General features: G+C 42.9%; 2 protein-coding genes and 1 long non-coding RNA gene across 5 annotated transcripts in view; 1 reads left to right on the top strand and 2 right to left on the bottom strand.

Moving 5' to 3' along the window:
• The window catches only part of tgfb2 (transforming growth factor, beta 2), a 92,758-nt gene extending 90,599 nt beyond the window's left edge, over window positions 1-2,159 (bottom strand). The window contains exons 1-2 of the mRNA XM_038811894.1: window positions 1,671-2,159; window positions 1,039-1,400 (exon numbers count right to left, since the gene is read on the bottom strand). Coding sequence (XP_038667822.1) covers window positions 1,039-1,384 — 346 coding nt within the window. The 5' untranslated portion in view covers window positions 1,385-1,400; window positions 1,671-2,159. The remainder of the gene's footprint in view (window positions 1-1,038; window positions 1,401-1,670) is intronic.
• LOC119973571 lies at window positions 687-11,835 on the top strand. Of its 3 annotated transcripts, none has more exons than XR_005462351.1 (3): window positions 687-855; window positions 5,704-5,844; window positions 9,318-11,835. It is a non-coding gene; the product is annotated as an uncharacterized LOC119973571 (long non-coding RNA). The 3 variants fall into 3 exon arrangements; XR_005462353.1 differs by having other exon boundaries at window positions 8,887-11,835; XR_005462352.1 differs by lacking the exon at window positions 687-855 and adding an exon at window positions 3,520-3,946.
• rrp15 (ribosomal RNA processing 15 homolog) lies at window positions 4,467-26,038 on the bottom strand. Its single transcript, XM_038811907.1, has 5 exons — window positions 25,875-26,038; window positions 20,561-20,808; window positions 18,540-18,637; window positions 17,752-17,953; window positions 4,467-4,787 (listed from the first exon to the last, which is right to left on the bottom strand). The coding sequence occupies exons 1-5, from the start codon at window positions 25,936-25,938 to the stop codon at window positions 4,635-4,637; spliced, it is 765 nt and encodes a 254-aa protein (XP_038667835.1). The 5' UTR covers window positions 25,939-26,038; the 3' UTR covers window positions 4,467-4,634.
• Window positions 26,039-26,179: the final 141 nt, after the last annotated feature.

Below are 26,179 nucleotides of genomic sequence, written 5' to 3'. Positions count from 1 at the left end.
CCGTCCAAAATGCGACGCTGCATCGTAATATGTGCTGTTTGGCACATCAATTTTCCCCAAAACCCGTTTGAAGTGCAGTCTAAAGGAAAGACACAGGGAAGATCCCACAGTTTAAGTGTCGAGCGAGCGCTTCCCTGACAGGCCTCACAATAACCTCAGGATGGAGCAGATCTTGACAAATCACATTTTATACATCCCCATGGTACTTAGTTGTTTATGAGTTTTTTTAGCATTTTTTTTGAAGTCATTTTAATTCATCTGGAAAAAAAAACTGGCAGGGCTTTTTAAAAAAAAACGTATTAATCCCTCCATTATTGAGCGTTGGATGCACCGGGCACACATTCTGTTCCCTGCGAGAGTGTCCAATGCTCCCGCAGTTGTTAGGAGTAGCTCAGCGCGGAATGGGTTAAATGGTAGCTGGAGATCAGAATATTTCTCCCTTTGCCTGACTGCCGTGTTTGTTTACACAGCACCTGTCTTGGAATTTCAACATTTCCACTGAAGACAGCAGGTTCTGGGTTGTGTGGTGAATATTTTTGACACCGTTGCCACGGGATACTGTGCAGGACCGGTCTAACCGCTGGCTCGAGCCATCGACCCCCTTAGCCCTCAAAATCACCGCGACAAAGAAAAATAAGCCCAACCAAAACATGCCGTTGGTATATCCACCACCACCCTCCCCCAAATCGTGTCACTTCGCTCTGCAAATGAGCGAAAGCTGCACTTCAGATGCCGCACAGAACATATTACATAAAATATAACGCGCGAATACGCTGCCCACTGAACTTTTTTGATGGTGCATGCAAAACGGGGTTTCGTCTTAAAGAGGAACCGCATCCCTTTTTGATAGCACAGGTAGGATATTAAAACTATCAGACTGTTATTTTAAATGAAACTTCGCCAATCATACAGGTTTAGCCAAACTGGGGTATTAGGAATAGTAGATTTAAGGAGGATTTCGCTTGATAAATACATCACAGCCTCCTGTAAACTGGCAAAAAGGGACGCGACCTCTTTAAATGACCACTCGTGTCTTACTTTCAGGATGGTTCAATGGGTTCGTGTCAATCTTGTAAACCTCTTTGGCGTAGTACTCCTCTTCGCTCCTCTCCCGTTCGCAAGTGGCAGCCCTCTCGTTCGCCTTCTCCAGAAGCAAATCCCTGGTGCTGTTGTAAATCGCCAGCACCTCGGTGGAGACCTCCTCCGGCTCCGGGTAATGTTCCGGGGGGTTGGTGAGTTTGAGTTTGCTGAGGATCTGCCCTCGGATGGCTTCGATCCTCTTCTTCATGAACTGTTCCATGTCGAGGGTGTTGCAGGTCGACAGGCAAGCGGCGATCATGGCAAAATCCAGCGTGAGGAAAACAGTGAAAATGGAGTAGTGCATTTTCAAAGCTGGGCAGCTGGAAAGTTGGAGAGAGAGAGGAGAGGGGGGGGGGGGGGGGGGGGGGCAGAAAAAAATTCAGCTGCAGATCGTGATCGTCAGGCGAAAACAAAACAAGTTAAATATTTAACCACAAAACAACAAATAAAATAGAGGATAGGCACGTTTATTGTTGCTATTGTTTAAGCTCGACTCCCAAGTCCTGTGCACTATTCAGTGACTTGCCAAAGTCTCGCTGCAGCTGCAGTCCCGGGCGCTAACGTTGCCTTTCTGCCGAAGATAAACACACCTTCTCACTCCATCGCAGTCCTGAGGAAATCTTTTTAGCTTCTCCCAAACTTCCCTCTCCCTCTCTCTCTCTGTCTCTCCAGCGCCTTTGCCTGTCTCCAGTTATAAAGATGTCAATAAAACAGCAGCTTTATTCCACCAGGGCTCCTGAACTCTCCTGAATCGCCTGGAGTCCGGGGTGAAGTGACAAAAATAGGAGAGAATCTGACACAAATACACGCACATATATTAAAAAAAATAATTTGGCAAAAAGCTTAAGTTCGATTTCTTTTTTCCTCCAAAAAAGTGGGGGGACGGGAGAGGCTGGCAAGAGATTGAAAAGCAAAAGTTTATATATATTTTTTAAAATCTCAAGCAGGAGCCTCAAGTCATTCCGCGAACCGTTACTTTTGCTGCTCCATCCTAGTCTGAGAGAGCCCAGGCTGAGAGTGAGAGAGAGACAGAGTGTGTACAGTGTGCGTGTTAGAGAGCGACTTGCCAGCAGATAACATCAGGGCTGTTACCAGGAGGCCTTTATAATGGCTCATTTACCACGTGTTGCCTCCATGGAATGACGCGGGGGTCCGACCGACGGAAGATTCCTCAGCATTCGTTAACAGGGCTACCCAGAGGCAGCTCCAAGCCCCCCGCGCTGTCCTAGCGCCAACCCACTCCCTGTCCCTCTCACCCAAGGGCTCCCCCCACCCACCCAAAGGCTCCCACCCAAGGGCTCCCCCCAAGCAAGGGCTCCCCTCTCCACGCCCCCATCCTTTTAGTATGCTGTTAGTGTGGTGATTAGGGGCTTTTTACTGTAACTTCATTGCAGTGTTGATGTAAGCCGATTTTGTGATACTAATAAAGATTATTATTATTCCTGCCCGGTCCAACCTCAAGCGGACCCAGTATTGGACTTTGAAACGCCGACTTTGTGGAAAAGGGTAACACAGCGAAGCCAGCCAAGTGGACGGTCTCTTGGTACCCACCCGCTTTTGGGGGGCGAGGGGGCTCTGCTTCCCAAACTGCTACACCAGATGGGATTTAACAGGAAATGTCCAGCGAGCCCCCTTCCCCGGGGGCGGGGGTGGAAGAGGCAGGCAGTGGGCACAATTCTACGGACCGTAGCCAGACACAGCCAATGTCTGGAGCTGGAATGTTTTCTCTGGCGAGATAGGATTAAGATGTATTCACCCTGATCTGTATCAATGAGGCAGGGGCATTGAAGGGTGGTGAGTGTGGTTAAAGGTGCAAACCCTTGGTGGCAGCAACAAATGTTTAAACAGCCCTGGGATCGCCACTTCGTTGGGTGACCACCTTAAGCTACAAGCCGCAGCAAATAAATAAATAAATTAAAGCGGTTGGCGGTAATCACGGGCCAACTCAAAACATGAAAGTGCACTGGAACTGTTCAACACGTGTGGCATCAGAGAGCCGCACAGCGGCACCGTGCTTACTCCCCACCCCGGCAGCATTTCTCCACAGACAAAAGCCGGCCAGCATGAAGGAAAATGCGATCCTCTCAAACTGAGAGGGAGGGAACAGATCAAAGAGATGCACACGCAAACCCAGCGGGGATGAACTCGAGTCGCGTGAGTCATGGCCAGAAGCCTCTGTCACGGAGACCTGGCGCTTCTCTCACCCGGAACGTTTCCATCCAGGGACCTGTTGCAAACTCCAGTTTAGACTTTCTGCACTTATGCAACTTCTTGTGGACTGTTCAACGCTGCGAGTTTGACAATATTAAAGGGGAGGAGTAACTAACTACCCGGTTGTTTCTTCCACAGCCCTTCTGTCTCGTCACTTCAACTCATGTTTGAAAAGGACACAGCTCGAAGTCGCCTCAGATTTAAAACAAAAAATGTTTTTTAAAAAATCGAAATGATGGGAATAGAGAAGGGCGCTAGGGCCCAGAAGGGGCGCCACATGGGCCGTTTGCATAGAGTGCAGCAGCTAGCAATCCTGATCATTTGAGGAATCGTCCACCTCCGTGACTCAGAACATTCGAGTAGACAGTGGGACGGCTAGTTCCGTTTCTAAACCAACAAGACAGTTGGACAAATATTTCCACATCGTAAGGGGGGGGGGGGGGGGGGGATATAAAGTGATTCAGACTCGGCAGCGCCACTGGAATCCTGCCTTCAAAAAAAAAGCCCCGTGCAGTCAAATAAAACAGCTCACACAAAGCAAATGCCAGTCTCTCCAGCAACCTCGCTCCAGGATCCAGCATTTACTCAACACACACACTGACCTCAGGAATGGACATTTGCCGCCGTGTGCGAAGCATACACGCGGGGATCAGCAGTGAGTGCTACACATTTAGACACATTTTATACACGTCTCTCTTTTAGAGGAGGAACCCCTCCCCAGGACGGCACAAAGTCATTGATCGTTCTCAGCAGAGTGCTGATACTTCACTAAGATGTTCTGGCTGTTCAGGTGGATGTTAAAGATCCAAAGGCAGGACAGTAGACGGGTAATGGATTCCTGCAGCCTCTCATCCCCTGGATTAACTGGCCCTTTTTCCCCATTACTCTGTGGGTTCCTGTACTCGCCCCATTTCCCGGAGTAACTCCAACATTGTTCCTCTTGTGTGCGAAGCTCAGATGCTTGTTACACGGTACAAAGCGGTAACAAGAGTCCGTTTTGTCTCAGGGAGAATGAATGATTAGTGCATCTCTGGCAAGGATCAGCCCCTTAAAGGTGGATAACATTCGAGCAAGCATCACCTTGCAATACTCAACTTCACATTGCTATTCCAAGCAGCATGGATTCCACATTCTCACTCAGTACCGAAGGAATTTGTACACAGGGTAGGGCGGGATGGATGCATTTGGAACACGTTTATTTCGAAGTCCTTGGTACGAAACAATGCTTTATTCAAAAAAAGGCAGTTCGCTCCCCATCCCGCACACAATTTCACACATTCACAGAATGAGCATTATTGCAGTCCAGGTTGGTTTACACCAAGAAGTACAAATGGCCACACGGTTTATCGGTCTGAATCACTTTCCTCCACACCTCCAAGGGGTTTTGTCTCCTCCTCCATGTCACTCTCTTTATCCCAGTCTTTCATCGCAGCTCCCATCATGAAGTCATCACGTAATATGTTCCATGTTGCACTATCCTCGGATTTAACTTCAACCTGAAATAGACAAGTTCATCATGAAATAGAATCAAAACACAAGTGAGCGTTGAAAACTCCCTTCTCATTAATCCTGGCAGTTTGGACACCCATCTGATGGAATTTTTAACCCCCAGGTGCTGGCTCATCTGAATATTTCCTGCCAAAGCGATCCCATACAGAGCATTGGATCTAATTAACCCTCTTGAAAACGATACAATATTTCTTTCGATCTCTAAAACCAAATTTCCTTTATACGCTACATTGCATCACATGGCACAAAGCTGGCGTTTAGGAAGTCTGATGACTATAATATAGATCTGTGCTGGGAGTCTAGCGTTGTTATCATGGCACTAATTCATTCTCTTGCGGTCGGTTAGTTCAAGCGGAAGCAATCTTGTACAACATTTCCTATATTTGTGTTCAAAACTAGAGGCATCCGGCTCTGTAGTTGAAATCAGCCGCGAGTTCTCCTTCAACTCCCTTTTCTCAAGAGTTACTATTTTACAACTGGATATGTGAACAGAATACGAGACACGGGCAGGATTAAGGTGGAACTGGAGCGCCACGCTGAGGCGCCTTTCAGCATTTCACCGCCCCACTGTACAAAATTTACTCACTGCACCAGCTTGCTCGTCTGCTGGGAAAATAAATCCCTTTTCTGCGCCGTTAGAACCTACAGCAACACGGAAGCATTAAAGCAGATAACACGAAAATCTAAAATAAAAACACGAAGAGTGTTGTTTTTGCAGCAAAGATTTTGAAGTGGGATCTTAGCCTTGAAGAATGTTTTTGTAATTAAGTGTTGCTGAATGAACCTTTCTCACCACCCGAAGGAAGGCCTTTCATTGTAGGCTAGTTTTGAACATTCTTACATACCCACAGCTTAATGGTCTTTCTCATTTTTCTTCGATAACAATTTTTTTCTTCTTCTTAGCATGCTTCTAAAGAAACCTGGAACCTGGCAAGAGCTGTGGGTAATTGCAAGGCAGATGGCTCTTGAATCTTACACCCAATATATCCGAGATGCCCCTTCAAACCTCGCAAAACCACAATACATGGATCACCATGCCCACTGGTCAGTATTAACACCCGTATCTTATGACAGTGTATTCCATGCAATGATACAGGCACGGTATAGATTAGGTTCTTTAGGATTCTAAGGGAATGCTAAATTACCAGGAGGTGTTGATGCAGTTTAAGGGTCTGTGCAACAATTATAGCCACTATAAAGGACCCTCCATGTGAAATTATGAAATTTATAACCACACAAAATTGTGGTCATTTAGTGACTGCACATACACATGTGGAAAATGTATTTTGGCAATCATTACTGCAGTTAAAAGATTCAAGAACAGTGTAGAAGCTACTAAAAAAACACAAACATTGAATTGTTTTCAAATGGAGTTTAAGGCTGTCATCATTAATTCTCCAGGAGAAGCTGGAGCTCTGATGTAATCACAAGCACAACCAATGTTCAAAAACAGCATAAACAAGGCTGTTCACAAACCCAAGTGCTGCCTCCTCTTCTATTGGCACCCCCTCTTGCCAGGGCATGCTCATACAGGCACGACTAATTCCTTGGCAAAGTGACCATCCATAGATCATAGAATTTACAGTGCAGAAGGAGGCCATTCGACCCATCGAGTCTGCACCAGCCCTTGGAAAGAGCACCCTACCCAAGCCCACACCTCTACCCTATTCCCGTAACCCCACCTAACCTTTCTGGACAGTAAGGGCAACTTAGCATTGCCAATCCACCCAAGGTGCACATTTTTCTTCAACTGTGCCTAGATAGTGAATATTATTGGGCTTTCCAGCACAGAGGGCACCACAACCAAGTCAGATCCTGTCTTCATACGAGCGCTTTCCAGCTGCACTATCCAGCCAGCATCACCAAATAGTACAGGAGGGAGATAGAGAACCTACTGGCATCGTGCAACGACAACAATCTCTCCCTCAATGTCAGCAAAACTAAAGAGCTGGTCATCGATTTCAGGCATCAAAGTATCATACACAGCCCTGTCTGTACCAATGGTGCTGAGGTGGAGGTGGTTGACCACCTCAAATTCCAGGGTGTAAATATCACCAACAAAGTCCTCGTCCACCCACATCAGCGCTCCGACCAAGAAAGCACAACAGTGCCTATACTTCTTCAGGAAACTAAGGAAATTCGGCATGTCCACATTGACTCTTACCAATATTTACAGATGCACCATAGAATGCAACACAGCCTGGTATGGCAACTGCTCGGCCCAAGACCGTAAGAAACTACAGAATTGTGAACACAGCCCAGTCCATATGCAAACCCACCTCTCGTCCATTAACTCTGTCGACACCTCCCTCTGCCTTCGGAAAGACGGCAGCATAATCAAAGACCCTCCCACCCAGGTTATTCTCTCTTCCATCGGGCAGAAGATACAAAAGTCTGAGAACATGCACTAACAGATTCAAAAACAGCTTCTTCCCCGTTGTTACCAGTCTCCTGAATGACCCTCCGAAAAACTGAACTGATCTTCCTACGCATCTTCTCTACTGAGTAGCACTGCATTCCATATGCTTCACCTGATGTCTATGTATTAACATTGAGTATTTATCGTATGTCTAATGTTTTTCATGTATGGAGTGACCTGCCTCGACTGTACACAGAACAATACTTTTCACTGTTCCTCGGTACACGTGACAATAAATCTAAATCAAATCAAATAGTGATCAAGAGCAAGAGCCCCAATGAATTTTCGATTCTATTGTAAACCTTGTATCCAAATTATTACCCCATTATGACATAAGTCAACTCATCACAGACAAGAAATTGAACTTGGGGCTTTTATTTGGTTTAGTATTACTAGGCAATATCTTCTGGGGCAGAGCTGCTCAATCTTGTTGTCCTTGCAGTAGTAGAGATACATACCATGGAGCTATGCAGCAAGTGCAAGTCTATTTGCAATTTGCTGATGGCATAACCTTTTGATAAATTAGCATTAAGCATCTGGCACAAATAGGACCAAGTCATTCCCTAGCCCCAACCCCTCTTTAAACTTTCTTTCCTCACATGTCTGCATGATTATAAAATACATCTTCACCACTTTCTTTCCCAGTAGATAGGTATTTCCACAATAGCTTCACAATTCATCATTTTTGCATCGCAACGATTATCAGCGCTCAGCATAATTATGGCGAACACGATGTGTAATTCTGCAAATCAGAAAGTCGCTGTCAAAGTTGCCCTGGGCCTCCACAAGCTTCATTACAGCAATACCTTACCAAGAGAATCAGCACTAAAATACATGAAAAATAGCCTGAAATGAAAACAGAAAATGCCGGAAAATCTCAGCACGTCTGGAGAGAAACAGTTAACGTTTTGAATCCGTACAACTCATCTGCAGAGCTCAGGAGGGAGAAATGGATGGATGTTATACTGTTTAACAGGGGGTGGAGCAACATTGAAGGGCAAGGATAGGTAGGAACCTATCCCTGAAATTCTATTTTGCTCCACCTGCACCACTCCCTTTTAAACAGTATAAAACCCAGCACATTTTCCCTCTTTAACTCTGAAGCCAGAGGATTCAAAACATTAACTCTGTCCTTTCTCTGCAAAGCCTGCCGGACTTGCTGAGTTTTTCCAGCATTTCCCATTTTCTTCCTGCTTGAAACTGTCTCTCTATAAGTACGTCTCAATCTCATTGGTTCAAAACACGTTGTTGTTCGCACAGGTCCCCGACGCCTTGAGTGGAGCATCAAACTAAAATGGATCTCCAAGAGCTGTAATCCGTCATGCAAAAGCCCACAAAAAAAGTGTATGGGTAGCCGTAAATGTAGCAAAATGCCAGCATAATCCGTCTTCCACTGATCACACAATCCAAGCCAATAACCTTTTTCTCCGAAGTACACATCATTCCTTCGTACTGCCAAGAAAACCTTATCCAGAATAGCATAAGTTCAGTTTTTTAAGAAAAAAACTTAAGCTTAAGCTATGTAAAACACTGAAAAGGGGAAAATTTACTTTTGGATCTGTGCCTCCCCTGTGAAATGTCAAAATTAGGCCTACTTAGGAAAACCTCCTCACGAATTTCCACCATTAAATAATTTTAAGGGTATATTTTGTGTTTTCTTTTCACAGAGACGTGTATTAAGTTGCGAACGTTAATCATAGGCACTGGTTTTATGGAAATAAAGGACTGAACACAATGAAGAAACTGCAAGTGGTTTGATCTGTAATAGTTGTCATCTCCAGATAGCTTAGTTTGAGAGAAAAATAAATGAATAGCTTAATGGGTGGTTCGGCAATGCATGCCCATTGGAAATTTGAAAATTCATATCGGTCAAGCGAAAGGGTTTGTGATTAGCTGAAAAATCCCAATGTCAAATGCAAAACAATCAGCGCCGTTAACATTAGTTATTTGGGCCAAGGATTTTTGTGCTATACAACATTTTTAATGAGGCTTTTCAATGACAAGAGTAGCTATTTTACTGATCTCCTGCAGCATATTTTTTTCCAATAGTTTAGTTTGGTTCATGGCTCTATACTTGACATTCTTTCCTTTCCATCAGGATCCATGCCAAAACTTCATGAACAGATCAAATGCAAAGCACAACAGTTGGAGTTGCTCTGATCAGCAGCCAGTTACAAGATTTCTTTTCTCTTGCTTCTGGTTGGAGGGACCAAAACTACAACTCGCATTAAAACCATGTGTGAAGCCAGAAAAATGGAAGAATCTCTTCTACCTGGCAAAGTTTACTTCTCCTGAGCCAAAGAAAGCCATAAACAACTTATTTTAAACCCAACAATCCTCAAATTTTGATCTATATCAAAAAAACATGGTTTTTAATTTAAAAACAAAATCAGGTTATGAATGAACCGATTGTTGTTGATTGAAGTGTCAAGCTCCAAATTCAGAGCCTGAGACTGGATCCAGAATCTCAGCTTGGGACAAAAGCAAAATACTGCAGATGCTGGAAATCCGAAAGAAAAATTGAAAATGCCAGAAACACTCAGCAGGTCTGGCAGCATCTATAAAGAGAAACAAAGTTGATGTTTCAGGCCGATGACCTTTCAACAGTTTAGGAGCCAGCTGAATCCATATTAACGGAAGGATAGGCATCCAATAGCTCCCTCACAAGCTACTTTCCTATCCACATGCCCAATGTGATGTTAGGACTATCCTTGGCATTGACAACTACAAACCAAATGCCTATACCAAATGAAAAATATCAACGCAAGATCAAAAAAACTACTTCTTCACTTACTTACTTAAGCAGGGGTGCCGATCCATGTGCAGCAAGAACTTATAAACAGTAAATGAGATGATCAACCGGATTATTCGTATTTCAGGTACTTTTGGTCAGGGAAGTCTACCAGCCAAAATAACAGAATTCCCTGCCTGCCCTGCGAAAATGACTGGAGGGCAAGGCGTGACTTTGAATGACACATCCAATAACGCAGCATTCCACCAAGTACTGCACTGAGGGTAACCTAGCTCATGTACTCAAGCCCTGGAGTGAGACTTGAACATAAAAACTACAGCAGAGTGTGCTACCAATTGAATCATACTGACACCAAGTTGATACAGAAAATATATATGCTGTGTTACGAAGCAAATGCTGTTGCACGTGATTTAAGCTAACTTTTTGTGGCATATTTTAACCACATCACATTTATCCATGTCCACGAGATCCCATGGACAACTTTTAAAATGCAACAATTTTACAAGAGCAATTCATTCAAACTGCAGCTTCCATTTGTCCTATTTTTCAATCCGCTGTTTTCATTAAACTTAAAAAAAAAAGCCTTAATTTTATGTAGTACCTTAGATCGAGTTCTCAATTGAACATCTCACTCATACAAATGATTCTATTTGAAACACTATGATAAATGCAGCAGCTGTTTTAGATATAACAAAATTCTCACAAACATCACCAAGATGAATGATCTGTTCATTTGTTTTCAGTGCTACTAGTTGAGGAAGGAATGTTGGCTAGGACAAAAAGAAATTTCTGCTCTTCAAACATTGCCATGAGATCCTTAAACTTCATTTAAACTACCGAACAGGTAGACTGAGTTTAGCTTCATGCCTGAAAGAATTATTTACAGATGCAGAGGCCATTTCCCCACCCAGTTCGTACAAAGTGTAGAAGAACTTTAAATAAATAATGAACAAGAAAGCAATCTTGGTGCTAAGTTTAGTCTAGGATTTGTTCTAAACTCGCTAAAACAGTCATGCCAGTACAGCCATGACGATGTTACATTTAAAAAATTGTATTCCTTTTAAAATGATGAACTGAAGGGTGGCTGCCATGGGGTCACCTGACGTTTGCAACTTTGACAGCCCAGCAAGCTTTCTGGCAACTTCAAAAGTGGATTATAATGGACGTGGGTCTCCCTTGAATGGGCATGTCCAAATAGCACTCTTCTATGAAATTTCACACCTACCATTATCAAGGCTTACTCCAAAACAGAGATAATAAACTCCCAGAATCTCTGACTCCAGGTCTGCCATGTAACAAAGGGGGGCTATGGAGACTGAGTATCCGAAATGAAATGCTAAAGATCATTTATTGTATGTAGATGCCTTTGATCACAAAACTGAAAAGCCTAGACCATCATTTGTCTTCCATCATGCATCAATGGCCATTCATCATGTGGTCCAAAAACTGAGACACCGGGGAAACTACAGAACACCAATAACATCACAGCTGTAAAGAAAGGCAGTGTGATCTTGCTTTATCAAGACCCATGAGGCCGAAAAGGCATTTTAAACGCCTCCTCTAACCTGTTTCAAACAGCTTTGATTTTGTCTGTAAGAAATTAGACCTCTGGTTACAACAACCATCAGGACCTATCAACACAACCTGAACAATATTTACTTCAAATGAACCCTGCAATCAATCCATGTTTGACTCCCAGACATCAAAACCTACCTGAACTTCAACTCCAGAGTGGGAAAAGCCCCCTTCTTCACTGGACTCTTAGCATGTGAATGGCTAACTATTCTGCTGTAGAAATAATACTTGTACAAGTGCACCAACTTCTTTAATTGTACCATTCTTGGGTGTGTGTTGTGCGATTGATATAGCGCAGGGGTGGGCAAACTTTTCCGTGCAAGGGCCGCATTCAGAAATTCACAATTCACAAAGGGCCGCATAGTATATTAAGTAAAATAATTACTTCACCCGGTTATGATTGTGGGCGCCTCATATAGAACATAGAACAGTACAGCACAGAACAGGCCCTTCGGCCCTCGGCGTTGTGCCAAGCAATGATCACCCTACTCAAGTCAACGTATCCACCCTATACCAGTAAGTAACCCAACAGCCCCCCCACCCATTAACCTTTAAAAAAAAATTAAAAAAAAAAAAAAAAAATTTTTTTTAAATTTTTTTTTTTTAATGACTTGGTGGGCCGCAGAAATACCTTTGGCGGGCCGCATGCGGCCCGCGGGCCGTAGTTTGCCCACCCCTGATATAGCGTATGCCTCCCAGGGTGTATGCGTGTGTGAATAAATGATACTCCGTGTTTAAATCCATTAAAGTCTGCTGATGACTTTTCTATTAACCACACGCTAAAAGGGTTTTGGCAACAGGCAGCAGCCTTATTAAAATTAAACTACAGTGATGAAAGATCGAAGGGAAAGCCAATTGAGAATTTCAGTCTCTTTCTCCCCTCTCCATAACACAACTCACCTGATCATTCATATTTGACTTAAAACATCTCAAGTATACTTGTACTTCTAAATCATAGGTTCCTCTGCTTCATAATGCTATAACGTAATCAGCTTCAGCTGTCTAGTGAGCCCGCTGAACTGCCTCCCCTTTAGAGATCACCTCCAACTGCCCTTCTTGAAGTCAGTAATAATATTAGAATCTTGCAATATTGGTTTTATTAACCTTTTCACATCCTCTTGAGATAATCGCTTATTGTCACAAGCAGGCTTCAATGAAGTTATTGGGAAAAGCACCTAGTCGCCACATTCCGGTGCCTGTTCGGGGAGCCCGTACGGGAATTGAACCTGCGCTGCTGGCATTGTTCTGCATTACAAGCCAGCTTTTTAGCCCACTGTGCTAAACCAGTCCCTGATCAGATGTCCTGGGATTTGCAACAGCCTGCTCTGTTTGATGTGTGGTCCTTCCAAAAAATTTGCCATGTCTTTTTATAACCACAAATGAAATGGACAGGTGAGGCTGGTTGTTCAAAAGCCAAGTTCACCAAAATGCTGCGAGTAAAGTCCAAAAAGATCCAATCAGACGTCTGACACATTTAAAGTGATGAATTAAATCATGAAGTAACAAATATATTCCAAATGTCACGGGACATTCTGTAATTGGAAGAGTATTGCCAATTATACCTGTTTACCCAATATACCGTTACAGTTTTCCCTTACGATTTTAAGAGCATTACTGTTCTAAATGGGATATTGCAGAGAGGCAAAAAAGTTAATCATATTGTTAAATCACTGGTGAATAGCACTTGGTTATTCCATGCTGTTCATTTCCACCAAAATAATACAGATGAGATTGAAGTGAAAACAATGGAGATTCTACTGGCGTTTTCATGAATAAAATTGGACTTGTGCTAATCAGTACAAATGAACAGCCACAGTTACTGAAAATGGGGTTTGGCAAGTTCTACTTAAGTGCTGCATCTGCATGATCATTACAAAGGTTTATTTGTACCAATTGGTAAGCAGTGAGATACTGGCAGAGGCCAGTGCGACCTGGAAAAGGAAGAAAGACAGAGAAAATAAGAAGTCAAATGTGTCAACTATTCATAGTTTTTTTAAACAAAAGACTAATTTAACAAAATGATTCACTATATCCACATAACGGTCAGCTTTGCTGATGCTATTACTTGGGGATCAATAAGCTAACCACAGAGTGCAGTATATATTTTTACTCAGTTGTTCAGATTCTATTCAACAAATCAGACAAAATTATGCAATTTGAGTCTTTGGTTTAGTCGCTGGCTAGCTGTGGATTCATTGAAAAATGTTCAAAGCCAGCTGGATTTCATTTTGTATGGCAACACAACGTAAGACAGTCTTCTCTTCACCTAAAAGAGTGGCATAGTACAGTTGTGCATAACTTCAATCAGATTGGAATATTCAATGATAGCTTTCTGCCAAATTAAATGTCTGTTCAACCAATGACAAAACCAGTATTCTGTCAGGATTATTTAATTTTGTGTCTTTGAAGAAACAGTCAATTCATGGAAGCCGAAGAAACGAATGCAAGACACATCCTTCAACCAGTGTGGCATTTAACATTTCACACATTTTGTGGGTTCATGTTAACACCCTCCTTTCAGCAACCAAGATGCAAGGGCAGAACTTCAACTGCTGGCCACCTGTTTCATGTCCAAACAGGAGTGGCTGGCAATTGAGAGATCAAAAGGGACCCTGCAGCCTGTTTGCCTATCCCAATCAGGAATTAGGCCAGCCTTTAATTGGGGCTCAACACTCCTGCCCGAAAGGAGGAAGAGGTTACTTAGTTAAGTAAACTGAACACAGACCTGCAGTAAAATTCCAACTGCAATAATTGAAGCAGGAGAGGTACATCAATCCCATCTCTTTAAGTGTCGACCCTGCAACTATTCTTAATGACTGGAAGCCACTCCCAAAGGGTAAGTTTTAAATTTAAAAAAAATGGATCCTGTTGGAGCACCAGCTTGAAAATCTTCCCACCCAGTCTTGCCACTCCTCCATGACCACACCCCAACCCTCTTCCCAGGCCTAGCTGTGCCATTTTCCAATGAGCGAATCCAATGGCAGCCTGCTGGGTGCCCACAGCTCACCAACACAGCATGTTAATGAAAATGACACGGGTTCGGACCTTCTGACTGCCGTTTTGGCTGAGCACATTGCCAATATTACACTGCCCAGTGCTCTAACCGCTGAACGGTGTGGTATCGGCAGTGTGCACAGCCAAAACTGCAGTTAGGCAATGCCCAAACAAAAGATCTTCTTCCCAGTTTACATTGCACTCCTGCAGCACATCTCAAGGTATGATGTTGTCCAGAACGCTATACCTTAAATTACTGCCTTGTAGCATTATCATCCATGACAGAAATGGCAAGAAAACAGTCAGACATGCTTAAAAGACTTGTGTAAACCTTCTTTCTAATATCGAAATGCTGCCAACTTAAACCATCAAAGTTGAATTTATCTCCTTAACAAACTTTGAAATTACCTGTATTGGTTGAATAGATTGTGCAACTTAAAATTCAACTTTGCATCCATAAAGGGGTCTCTATTTCACTGACTGCATTTATACTTTTTTAAAGTGTAATCCAGCTGGTTTGCTTACTGTTTTTACAGTTCAAAGTATCCTTCTGCACTGGCCTAGACAGAGTTAACTACACTATATAGAAATGAGCTCAGCAAAATCCCAGTCCTCTCATGTTGCTAGGTAACACATCAAATCTTTCCAAATATTTCAGTATTAGTACGCATAAGCTCAGCTTTATAAGTTTGAAGTATTTAATTACAACACCCAATCTTCTTTTGGAAAAACCCTCCACAATCTAATTAAGTATTACACATAATACCTCAAAAAAAAACTTACTAAAACACAGAATAAAAAATGGTTACAAGTTACAAAAAGAAAAGTACTCTACTTAAGTATTGCTTTGGTACTTGACAGAAGTTGGAGAAAATCAGACCGCCCCCCCCCCAAAATATCAAGTACAAAATCACTTAGAGGTAAAGACACCTTAAGTTATATAAAAGTTATTCTGGCTTATACTCAGGGGCAGTCACTTCCATCTGGGCAAACAAAACCTGAAAAAAAGACTACAGTTTGAAGCAATGAAAGCAAATATTTGACTCCAGCCAACAGCTCATTCATCACAAGATAAACAGTCAAACCTCAAACCTTGCAGAGTATTTCTCTGCATAAAAAACTAGAAAAACAGATACGCAAGTACGACATGTATCCCATCAGCTTTCCAATATTTTAGTGGCCACACTTCGCTTGAAAACAAATTCCATTTTAAAGAAAAAAAAACAAGTGGACATCATTTCTATCAAATGGCAATGCCCACCCCCAAAATGAATTAAAAGATTTTAAAAATCCACTTGCAGACCCAAGCATGGGCAACACGGTAGCATAGTGGTTAGCACAATTGCTTCACAGCTCCGGGGTCCCAGGTTCAATTCCCGGCTTGGGTCACTGTCTGTGTGGAGTCTGCTCGTGCTCCCCATGTGTGCGTGGCTTTCCTCCGGGTGCTCTGGTTTCCTCCCAGTCCAAAGATGTGCAGGTTAGGTGAATTGGCCATGATAAATTCCCCTTAGTATTCAAAATGTCCCTTAGTGTTGGATGGGGTTACTGGGTTATGGGATAGGTGGAGGTGTGGGCTTGGATTGGGTGCTCTTTCCAAGACCTGGTGCAGACTCGATGGGCCAAATGGCCTCCGTCTGCAGTGTAAATTCTATGATTCTAAGCTGCCAAGTAATTTTACAAATACCAAACATTAAAAATAAACTCAGAGGGCAGGGTTTTCCACCCACCCCGGCAAGTAAATTTTGTCAATGGTAGGATATTCCGTTCCTGCCATGGCCAATGGGGTTTCCCATTGTTCGGGCCTGCCCCCGTTGCTGAGGAACACCCACATTCGACGGGGCCAAAGGATCCCGCCCCATAGGTCAGGATGCATCATGTCTAACTATATTACTATTCAACATTTCTGCTCAATATTAGTTGACAATGACCACAAAAAGCAATGAATCAGTTGCATCTGGGCTGTAATCAGTTGTTTCATTTTAGATTTAATTCTTAAATACAAGATACAAAATCACTAAATGATGCAATCAAAAAGGAACTAAGTAAGCAGTCCAAACTGAACCAGTCTAACATCTAAATTAAATTGTCAGAGGAATAAAACATGTATTTATAGAGCACTATTCACAACCTCAGGACACTCCACGACAAATGAAGTACTTTTGACATTTAGTTACTGCCTTCGGTAGTGATGCTCCTTTGCCACCATTACACCTTGTGGGTAATGATATAACGCTGTTCAATTACTTCACTTGAGATACAACTACTATTACCAGATCCACGGACCCATGTGCTGCCTCAGCCACCCTCACTAATTGAACTTCAGCATCCCAGAAACAACCTTAGGTGACTGCAAATTGCGACAGGGCAGAGAGGGAAATGTTGCCTGAAACGTGCGAATATTGAGGTGCTGTTACAGCCATTCTCAGTGTTTAGTAGAAAAAGATATTGTTGCTAGCCATTGGTCCACTGATAATTTTGCAGAAAACCCATTAAGACTCAATAATGGAAAAGACTACTGTTGTGAAGTCAATTTATCTGAATAACCTGCAAAGATTTGCCAAACAAAGTTGCAAGTAGGACACTAAGCTGCTGACGATGATAAATTAATAACTCTATTGCTCCAAAGCTGGTAAACGCAGACTGCTGGCTAGTTATCTTCTTTAACAAGGAAATTCTGAGTTGTTTGGGGTGTAATTCTGGCCTTGCCAAGGCAGAGTAAAATGCTCGAGGATAGACAAATTGAAAATTTCAAACCTAACATTTTTTGTTAGGTCAGGATATTAAAAGTTACAGAATGAAGTGAGTAAATAGAGTTGGGATACAGATCAGCCATAATCTAACCGAAAGGTGGAATAGGTTCGGGGGCAAAACACCAGGATGCTTATTGCCCCCCCCCCCCCCCCCCAATTTAGAAATTCTCACCATTCCTTCATCATCAATGGGTCAAAATACTGAAAATCTCACTGTAACAGCACTGTGAGAGTATCCTCACCACAAGAATGCACTGTTCAAGAAGGTGGTTCACCACTACCTTCTCAAGGGACATTAAATGTTAGCCTTGCCAGTGAAATCTATTTACGTGAATGAACAATAAAAGGAAAGACCCCCTCCTGTTCCTCGTAACTGATATCTCTATGGTACAAAATAAATAAACAAAGCACCCAGCCACATTGCTAACTATTAAACCTGTTTTATACAAAATTCCACATACCCGTTTTCCACCAATAGCCGTCCTTTCTGCTGAGTTCTGATGTACATACTGTCCTGATTCTCGGAGTACATTGATGAAATCTTTCTTCGAGACAGATGACATTAATTTGGCACGCTTTCGTTCAGACCCACCGACTTCTTTAATTTTTTCATCCACACTCGTTTGGTGCTTTCGCACAGCATTAAATAGCTGCACAACACCTCTGCATATTAAACAAATAGTTCCGTCAACCCAGTTCACACAGATGGGTGAGTTTCTACCCAATTTGCACGTTTTCCCATACTCTCACTCACCAAAACAAAAGCTCAAATATTGAGGAACCTCAATACATAATGTAATTGGCAGAGCAGTTGGGTCTGTGTCCTGCTTAACCTACTTTCAGACTGTAGGAAAACAGCGCTCAACATGTCACCCAAATGCCACCTTAGCTAGCCCACAAATTGGTGCGAAATAAAATGTAAGTTTCAACTACATCTCCTTGATATTCAACGGAATTACCTCAGTTGGTAGCACCCTCACCTATCTGTTTTCAAAGTTCTGGTTTCAAATGCCATTCCAGGGATTGAGCATAAAAAAAATCATGATTGAGACTCTAGTGTTTGAGATTTCTACTGGGGGAGTATCTTTTGAGGGAGGCATTAAACCGCGGCTTCATTTTCATGGGTGGATGCAAAAGATCCCAAGGCATGATATCAAGGAAGAGGAGTCTGCTTTCATGCTTACATGTTTACTGTTGTATTTATTCAAAATAAAACCCCCCTTCAATACTGTGCCTGCACAATACCTACCTGGTGGCTATTTTCTGGAAGTTTCTCTCAGCCTCTCGGTCTCGAATGACATCAGGTTTCACTCTGCCAATCTGCTCCCATTCTTTCCTTTTATCCAGCTGCCAAAGAAAGCTAATTTAAGAGCATGTTGAATAATGTCTTGACTTCATAGAAATCTAAAGGTTTCTGATGAATAAATGACTGTATTAAATATCCAAACATTTGTCGTGTACTGGTGAGACCACAGTATCAGCAAAACTAAAACCTCAACAAAACAGTTACTGGTATTTGTAATGCATCTGTAAACACCATGCTGCAACTCGTGCCAGCAAAGCAGCTTTCTCTGAAAATGAAATGTTGTGTTAAATGAGGAGGCTAAAATGAAGGACTTTCCCCATTCAACACTGGTCAGTCGCAAGCAATTCTGCATCAGGCTGGATACATAATAAATGTATCTATCCTCCCAACTGCACCAGTAAAAGATTTTCTTTTCTGACATCAGTCCCTGCCAGATTATCAATTAAACTGAATTAGAAGCAGTTGTATATGGTCGGCCCATATCCACCAGGAATGGCAATGGAGCCAGGCAAACTTGTTTCACATTGGAACCCCCATATTCAGGGAAAAGAAAACTTCCCTCCTGTAATCCAGAGGTTAAGAATATGCTAACCCACAGCACTCAATGCCCCTCAGAATCACTTCTTTCCACACATGCCACGTTAACTGGAATTCCAGAAATATTAGAAACTTATGTACATTTAACAGAATTTACTACTAAACATCGTAAATGCTGGAGGTCTGGTACAGGGTTACTGGCAGCAATCCAATCTTGGGGGTTTGTTGACAAACTCTTCAAAATGTTAAAGTTTGTGGTTTACAATGTGATTGAAGGGTTCAAATGGCATTGCTGCCTCCAGATCTACTGCCAGCGTCCCTAAAGTAACCCTCCTTCTTAAAATGAATGGCCAAGACAAACATTTGTAATTCCACACTGGTCAACAGTAAACACAGTGGCTCTCCAAGTACAAATTCAACACAGCTTACCCATATACACCACACAATTCCAACAGTCGCGTTTTACATTATATCACTGAATCAGGTAAATCATAAGGAAAGAAAAAAAAAAGGATTAAAGCAGTGTTTAATTTCCAAGTGACTTGGAGTTGGAAGCCCAACCCAATTCACATCTTAGTCCATCTTCTTGAACTTTGCACACTCCCGGCTGATGTTCAGATCAAGAACAAAAAGCTGACAAAATGGGACATGTCTGGAAATAGTGACAGCTGTGAGCTCAACTATCTGGATCTCACACGCTATGTACACTTGACAATTCAGAAATGTGGAAAACCCAAAAATCTTTAGCATTTATTCGGGAAGTTCAGTGAAACATATGCAAGTGTTAAAACAAAGTGGAGCAGTCACAACAAATGCTGTTTGTGCAGAAAAGCAAAATTAAACCACCTGGCATTTGAAAATCATTTTCATTGAGGGTATTCACGCTACACTGGTCATATTGCACAAATGCTACAGAAAATGCTTCTGCTTTTTCAATTGGTCAACTTCCCTTCTCCAGAAACACAGAGTTGTGTGGAAGACCCATTTATAGTGCCAGCTTCAATGGGCTTCCCTAGTAACTTGTTCCACAGCTACATCACCTTTGGCTGTAAAAGAAATCCATTTGGTTTACCATTTGGTACAGTTACCATCTGCCAGTAAAGATACTCCACTTGCCAGTGCGGTTTAACATCAGAACCTGAAGGTCCTTCAATTCTTGTTTTGAGGTGTAAACCGTCAGCGGGTAACTTTCTTCCCCAGTCAAGTGCACAGGCAGAAACAAAGTGCTGACATCAAGAATTTTTCTGACTTAATTTAAAATTTTTTTTACAAACGACATGCTATGACTCTGGTAAATATGGAACTTGCCTGATGTTCCGTACATTATTCCCATGTAGAATTCAGTTTGCATGGACATATTTCATCACTTTAGGCCCAAGCAAAAAATCTCAATAGTTTAGATCTTAAGAGGGCAATGCAATCAATACCTGTCTCGTCTTTTCCAACATCACCTGCCTCCGCTTTTCTTTCAGCTTCTCTTTAGTTTTAGCAAGGATTGCTGGTTTATTCTCAGGTATTCTCTTTCTTAGAATTTTGGCCATAGCATCTGCCCAGCCAGCATTGGAATTTGTTGGATTCGGGTCTGCAGTTTCCCCCTCAAGTTCAGCCTCTGGAGCATGATTTTTCTCATCTTCACATGAAGAGAAGCGGTCACTTCCAAGATCTCCATCAGAATCTAAAACAGAAGATATTTTTGCTCTAAATATAAAGAATTCACTCGCGTGAATTTCAATTTGATGCAATGCTGACACCTAGTGTCAGCAAGAGGTTCAGCAGTCTCAAAGTTGCAATTTTCACACCGTCTTAGAAATACTTAAATGGAAAAATTAGAAATTTGTATTGTGCCTTTAGATCTTAAACTTTTTTTTTATAAAACTGAATTCCGGCTACATTAATCTCACCCTGATTTATCGCCTGTCACAGGAATTTAGATTTGCAAACATAAACTTTAACGCATTGAAGAATACTCAACAGATTCCGACAATTATAGAATATTTTTGATTATTTCAGCTCTTTATGAAGGTAGCTCAGAGGTACTATGATATGCCAGCACACTTCGGACTTTTAGAATTAATTCCTGGGAAAATTGTACGGATTGGTCACATTAACAAACATGCTGACAGAGGAGCAGTTCAGCACAGGGTTTGAGCAGATTAACACTCAAAAGTACTAGGATGCCTTTTCTTCTGAAACTCGTAAGAACTAGGCTGCTCCAGTGCTGTCAAACCAAAATAGCTAATATATCAAATTAGATAGCAAGACTGACGTCCGCATCCAATATGTCCTCCAGAACCTGCAGTACTATTGCAAAAGACTCAAGCATAACGGCAGACACTGTGCGCCCCTTCTAATAATAATAATCAGGGCCACTTGGGGACAGACAAGGCTGCGGGAGTGTGTCAGGTAGCCAGCACAACCATTTCCTGTGAGCACATCCAACCTGGTCCTGTGGAAAGCCACCTTTGCCAAGCCCAGAAGCACCTTTTCTGTGCACAGCAAAAGATAAGGTAGGCTGAGGCCAGGGCAGGTGGGGAATGAGAACAGTCAGCCTGTGCTAGCATTTCAAGTTCCACTTGCCTCATGGTTTCAGAGGCGAGAGAAAACTACAGTTGGTCCTGCATCATATCTTCAAAATAAAATCGCACAACATGCCCTTTAAAAGGCAGCATAAATTTCAAGACTTAAATAAAGTGTATGAAATAACTAGAAATAGCTGACAGAATTGTCACTTCACAATTGTAAAAAAATGTTTTTGAAAAGCTAATAAACTAAGGCGGCTTGCGTTACTGTAGAGCAGCCTGACTCAAATGTCTGCATGGATGGTCAGTATTTCAGGGACACTGTCACAAAAGCTAGTGTACTTTTCTAACTCACTGCCTCTCACTTAAAAACTGTTTACTGATTTTAAGGTGATACATTACAATTCTCGCAGTGCAGTTGGGGAGCCATGGTAAGTGCCTTCCTGAACTGTTGCAGTCCATGTGGCGTAGGTACACCCACAGTGCTGTTCGTGAGGGAGTTCCAAAATATTGTAAAACTGACAGCAAAGGAACTGTGAAATATTTCCAAGTCAAGGAGGCGAGTGGCTTGGAGGGGAACTTGCAGGTGTGGTGTTCACATGTATCCGAGATACAACAGCCTAGAAATTAATTTGTGCTGACAAACTGGAGTGAACTAGGCACAGTGAACAAATTTTGGTGTATCCAGGGCACTTTTTCTTTTAAAACAGAAGATTGGTGAGTTGCATATGCACATCCCCAGGTGATTTGTCAGTGAAAAGGATTTGAAGTTTGGGTTATTGGCAGCAGTCTTCAGCTAACTCCCAGGAGAAAAAGAGGAAGCAGGGGCCAACAACAGTCTTCAGCAATGTAATGAATCCAGGGGAAATGCTCCTGCACCTCTCGGTCCCAAAGTCAAAGTATCATTTTGTTTTTAAACTGGTCCCTTAAAAAAATATTGCTGGTTAGGCCACATACAGTTCATGTTTTCCTTGCAGGACAGCACAACTTTACAAAGGGGACCTCAACCTGCCTAGTTACATTGGCAAAGACACTAATGCCGATTTCAGGTGCAGAACCTGGAGAGTTGTTTCTGCCTTCATCAATATCATGGTATAACACACCCTATTAGATGTTTCACTGGCAACACAGAGAAAATATTTTTTTTTTAAAAAAGGTAACATGGCTGTTTCAATTGTTGCAGTGGTCACAATAACTTGCATATGCAAAATGCCGTTAGCATCAAAAACATCCCAAGCACTTCACAAATAGGCGCAATGAAAATTAATGTCAAGCTGGGGAAGAATTCAGGAGGCTTTTGAGAATAATTTTTTGAGCAAAATGACAGCAATTTAGAATGGAAGCTCCATGGAGTAGAACTGAGCTGACTGTTAAGGTGAAGGAAGGGGAGAATAGCTTTGGAGGCGATATAGTGTGATAAAGATGTCACAGATAGGATGGGGAAGGAGTTATAGAAGGCCAAGAATACTGAATTGACTGAAGAATAAGAGCCAGAGTAAATTAGATGACAATTGTTTTGGGGAGCTTTGAAGCAAGGATAGCAGATAATAAAAGCAAATAAAAAGGCCTTAGAGACGAATGGATAAGCTGTTGAGCTTTAACATTAGTTCAAGGCCAAATCATAAATCAAGATTGCAAAATGTCTTGATCAATCTGACTGGCCAGGAAAAAGCTTGGAATCACTGGTAAATGAATCGAGTTTGCAGTCAGGGTAAGAGAAAATGGAATCAGCCTTACCAAGACTAAGCTGGAGGTGTTGTGACTTGTCTGGGACAGGATGGTGGACAAGCAGAGGCGACAAAGGGATTGGGAAGTGATGAAAAAGTACAAACATCAATGGCACACTGAAAAATGAAAATCGCTTGTCACGAGTAGGCTTCAAATGAAGTTACTGTGAAAAGCCCCTAGTCGCCACATTCCGGCGCCTGTTCGGGGAGGCTGTTACGGGAATGCTGGTGAATGCTGATTGCATTCAGTTAGTACAAATGGAATAAGCATGGTGCTGGATGCCAAGCAATCTTGAGACTGAATAACACCAGCAAATACACCCATCAGTGTGGCACCAACACTAAAGTACAATATATACCTGAACATAAGACACAGGCCTTCATTTATCATGCTTTCCTTTTCCCCCCATGTATTTTGACACTTACAAATATACATACACAAGTGAACTGCTTAAAGCATCAACAGCGACCGAGCATCTGAATTAATTGTTCAGTACATTATCTTTACGTAATCAAGGAGGAACAGTCCAGAGCATCTTAAATTTCATAGCATCAGATTCTTGGTCAGCAATAAGTTGAATCTATTTCTGGTGGAAACCTGCAAATTTTCAAAAAATTCTTTAACAGGATGTGGGCATCGCTGGTTAGGCCAGCATGTATTGCCCATCCCTAGTTGCCCTTCAGAAAGTGGGGGTGAGCTGCCTTCTTGAATCACTGCTGACCCGAGGTGTAGGGACTCGCAGTGCTGTTAGGGAGGGAGTTCCAGGATTTTGACACAGCGACAGTAAAGGAACAGAGTTATATTTCCAAATCAGGGTGGTGAGTGACTTGGAGCAGAACCTCTAGGTGGTGAGGCTCCCAGGTATCTGCTGCCCTTGTCCTTCTAGATGGTAGTAGTCGTGGGTTTGGAAGCTGCTGCCCAAGTAATCTTGCCAAGTTATTGCAGTGCATATTGTAGATGGTACACACGGCTGACACTGTTTGTCGGTGGTGGAGGGATTAAATGTTTGTGGAAGGGGTAGCAATCAAGCAGCCTGCTTTGTCCTGGATGGTGTTGAGCTTCTCGAGTTGGTTGGAGCTGCACTCATCCAGACAAAGTGGAGAACATTCCATTGCACTCCTGACTTATGAAAAAAATTAATTATTCAACAGGAAACTAGCAAAGGTAACAATGAGAATTTTAATAAGTCTTCACAACTCTACAAGTGCAGGTTTCAGAGTAGTTTTGGTAAATAGCCCAATATAAAATAAGCGATATATTGGACAACCGCATTAAAGGGACAACATTGCAAAACAGGATGTGGATCACAGGAGGTAGCAAGTTCTCAGTCTGGTGAATATTTAACTGGACGAGATCAGGCCCATCCTAATCTTGATATTAAACAATTTGACATGGTAGCAAGTCTTTTATTTAATGAAGGGGGGGGGGGGGGGGGGCACAGTGTTTAGTTGGATCCTATTGACAGATACATGGAAGCTGATCTGTGTTTCTGGATTGTGTTGCCCAGGATTACACACTGACGGTGAAAAGGGAGTCGAAGCTGGGCCCCTGGGATTCGCTAGTGACAACAAAACCAGTAGAAGTATAGTATCATAGAATTTACAGTGTAGGGGGCCATTCAGCCCATTGAGTCTGCACCGGTTCTTGGAAAGAGCACCCTACTTAAGCCCACACCTCCAGCCTATCCCTGTAGTGGTAGCACTGTTGCGCCACAGCACCAGGGTCCCGGGCTCGATCCCCAGTTGGGTCACTGTCTATGCGGAGTCTGCATGGGTTTCCTCCAGGTGCTCCGGTTTCCTCTCAAGTCCCGAAACACATGTTTGTTAGGCGAATTGTACATTCTGAATTCTTGCTCTGTGTACCTGAACAGACACCAGTGTGGCGACCAGGGGATTTTCACAGTAACTTCATTGTCGTGTTAACGGTAAGTGTACTTGTGACAATAATAAACTAGTAACCCAACCTAACATTTTTGGACACCAAGGACATCATGGCCAATCCACCTGCCCTGCACATCTTTGGACTGTGTGAGGAAACCGGAGCACCCGGAGGAAACAACACAGACACAGGGAGAACGTACAAACTCCAGTCACCAAAGGTTGGAATCGAACCCGCGTCCCTGGAGCTGAGGCAACAGCGCTAACCACTGTGCCATTCGCATTGCCATGCAAATTGAGAAGACTGCGTGAAAATTTAATGTGAAAGAGGATGGAGTTGTCAATGATGTCAAAAGCCAAATGGAGAAGACAGGGGAACGTTCAAACAAGTACAGAGTAGAGACAGAGAATAAGGAGTCCAGAAGCGCAGAAAGGATGGGTTTAGGCTAAATCGTCCAAACAATGCGGAGCGGGAAGGGTTGGGAGCTGGTTTAACTGTGAAGTAAATGCGCTCTGACGGTGCAAACCTCTTCCTCTTCCCGCAGCCGCTCCGTCTGGCTTTTCCCTAGACTTTAAGAAGAGTAAGAACTCCCGGGGCTCCGCTCATGTTCATTTACCGCTGAACTCCGCTTCTGCTCCACCACCGTCCACACGTGAAACAGCTCCAACCTGCAGCGCCATCTTAACCGGAAGCAGCAGCCCGAGTGCAGCGCTCACAACTTTCCCCCGCGCTGAAGCGTCCGTACTCAAAGGTTCTGCTCGAGCGGCTGAGAGCCGAGGTGGCAAGGGCGGGGTCTGGAGGAAGATGAGGCGGAGCCATGATACTAGGGGCGGGGTCTGGCAAAAAGGGCGGGTTCTGAAGAGAGGGCTGGGTGATGAGGGCGGGGTCTGGGTTATAAGGGTGGGGCCTGGAGGGAGGGGC

Source organism: Scyliorhinus canicula, chromosome 1 (genome assembly GCF_902713615.1).
Source record: "Scyliorhinus canicula chromosome 1, sScyCan1.1, whole genome shotgun sequence".
Classification (NCBI taxonomy): domain Eukaryota; kingdom Metazoa; phylum Chordata; class Chondrichthyes; order Carcharhiniformes; family Scyliorhinidae; genus Scyliorhinus; species Scyliorhinus canicula.
Note: the sequence above shows the minus strand (reverse complement) of the source record. Positions and strands in the feature narration are given on the sequence as shown.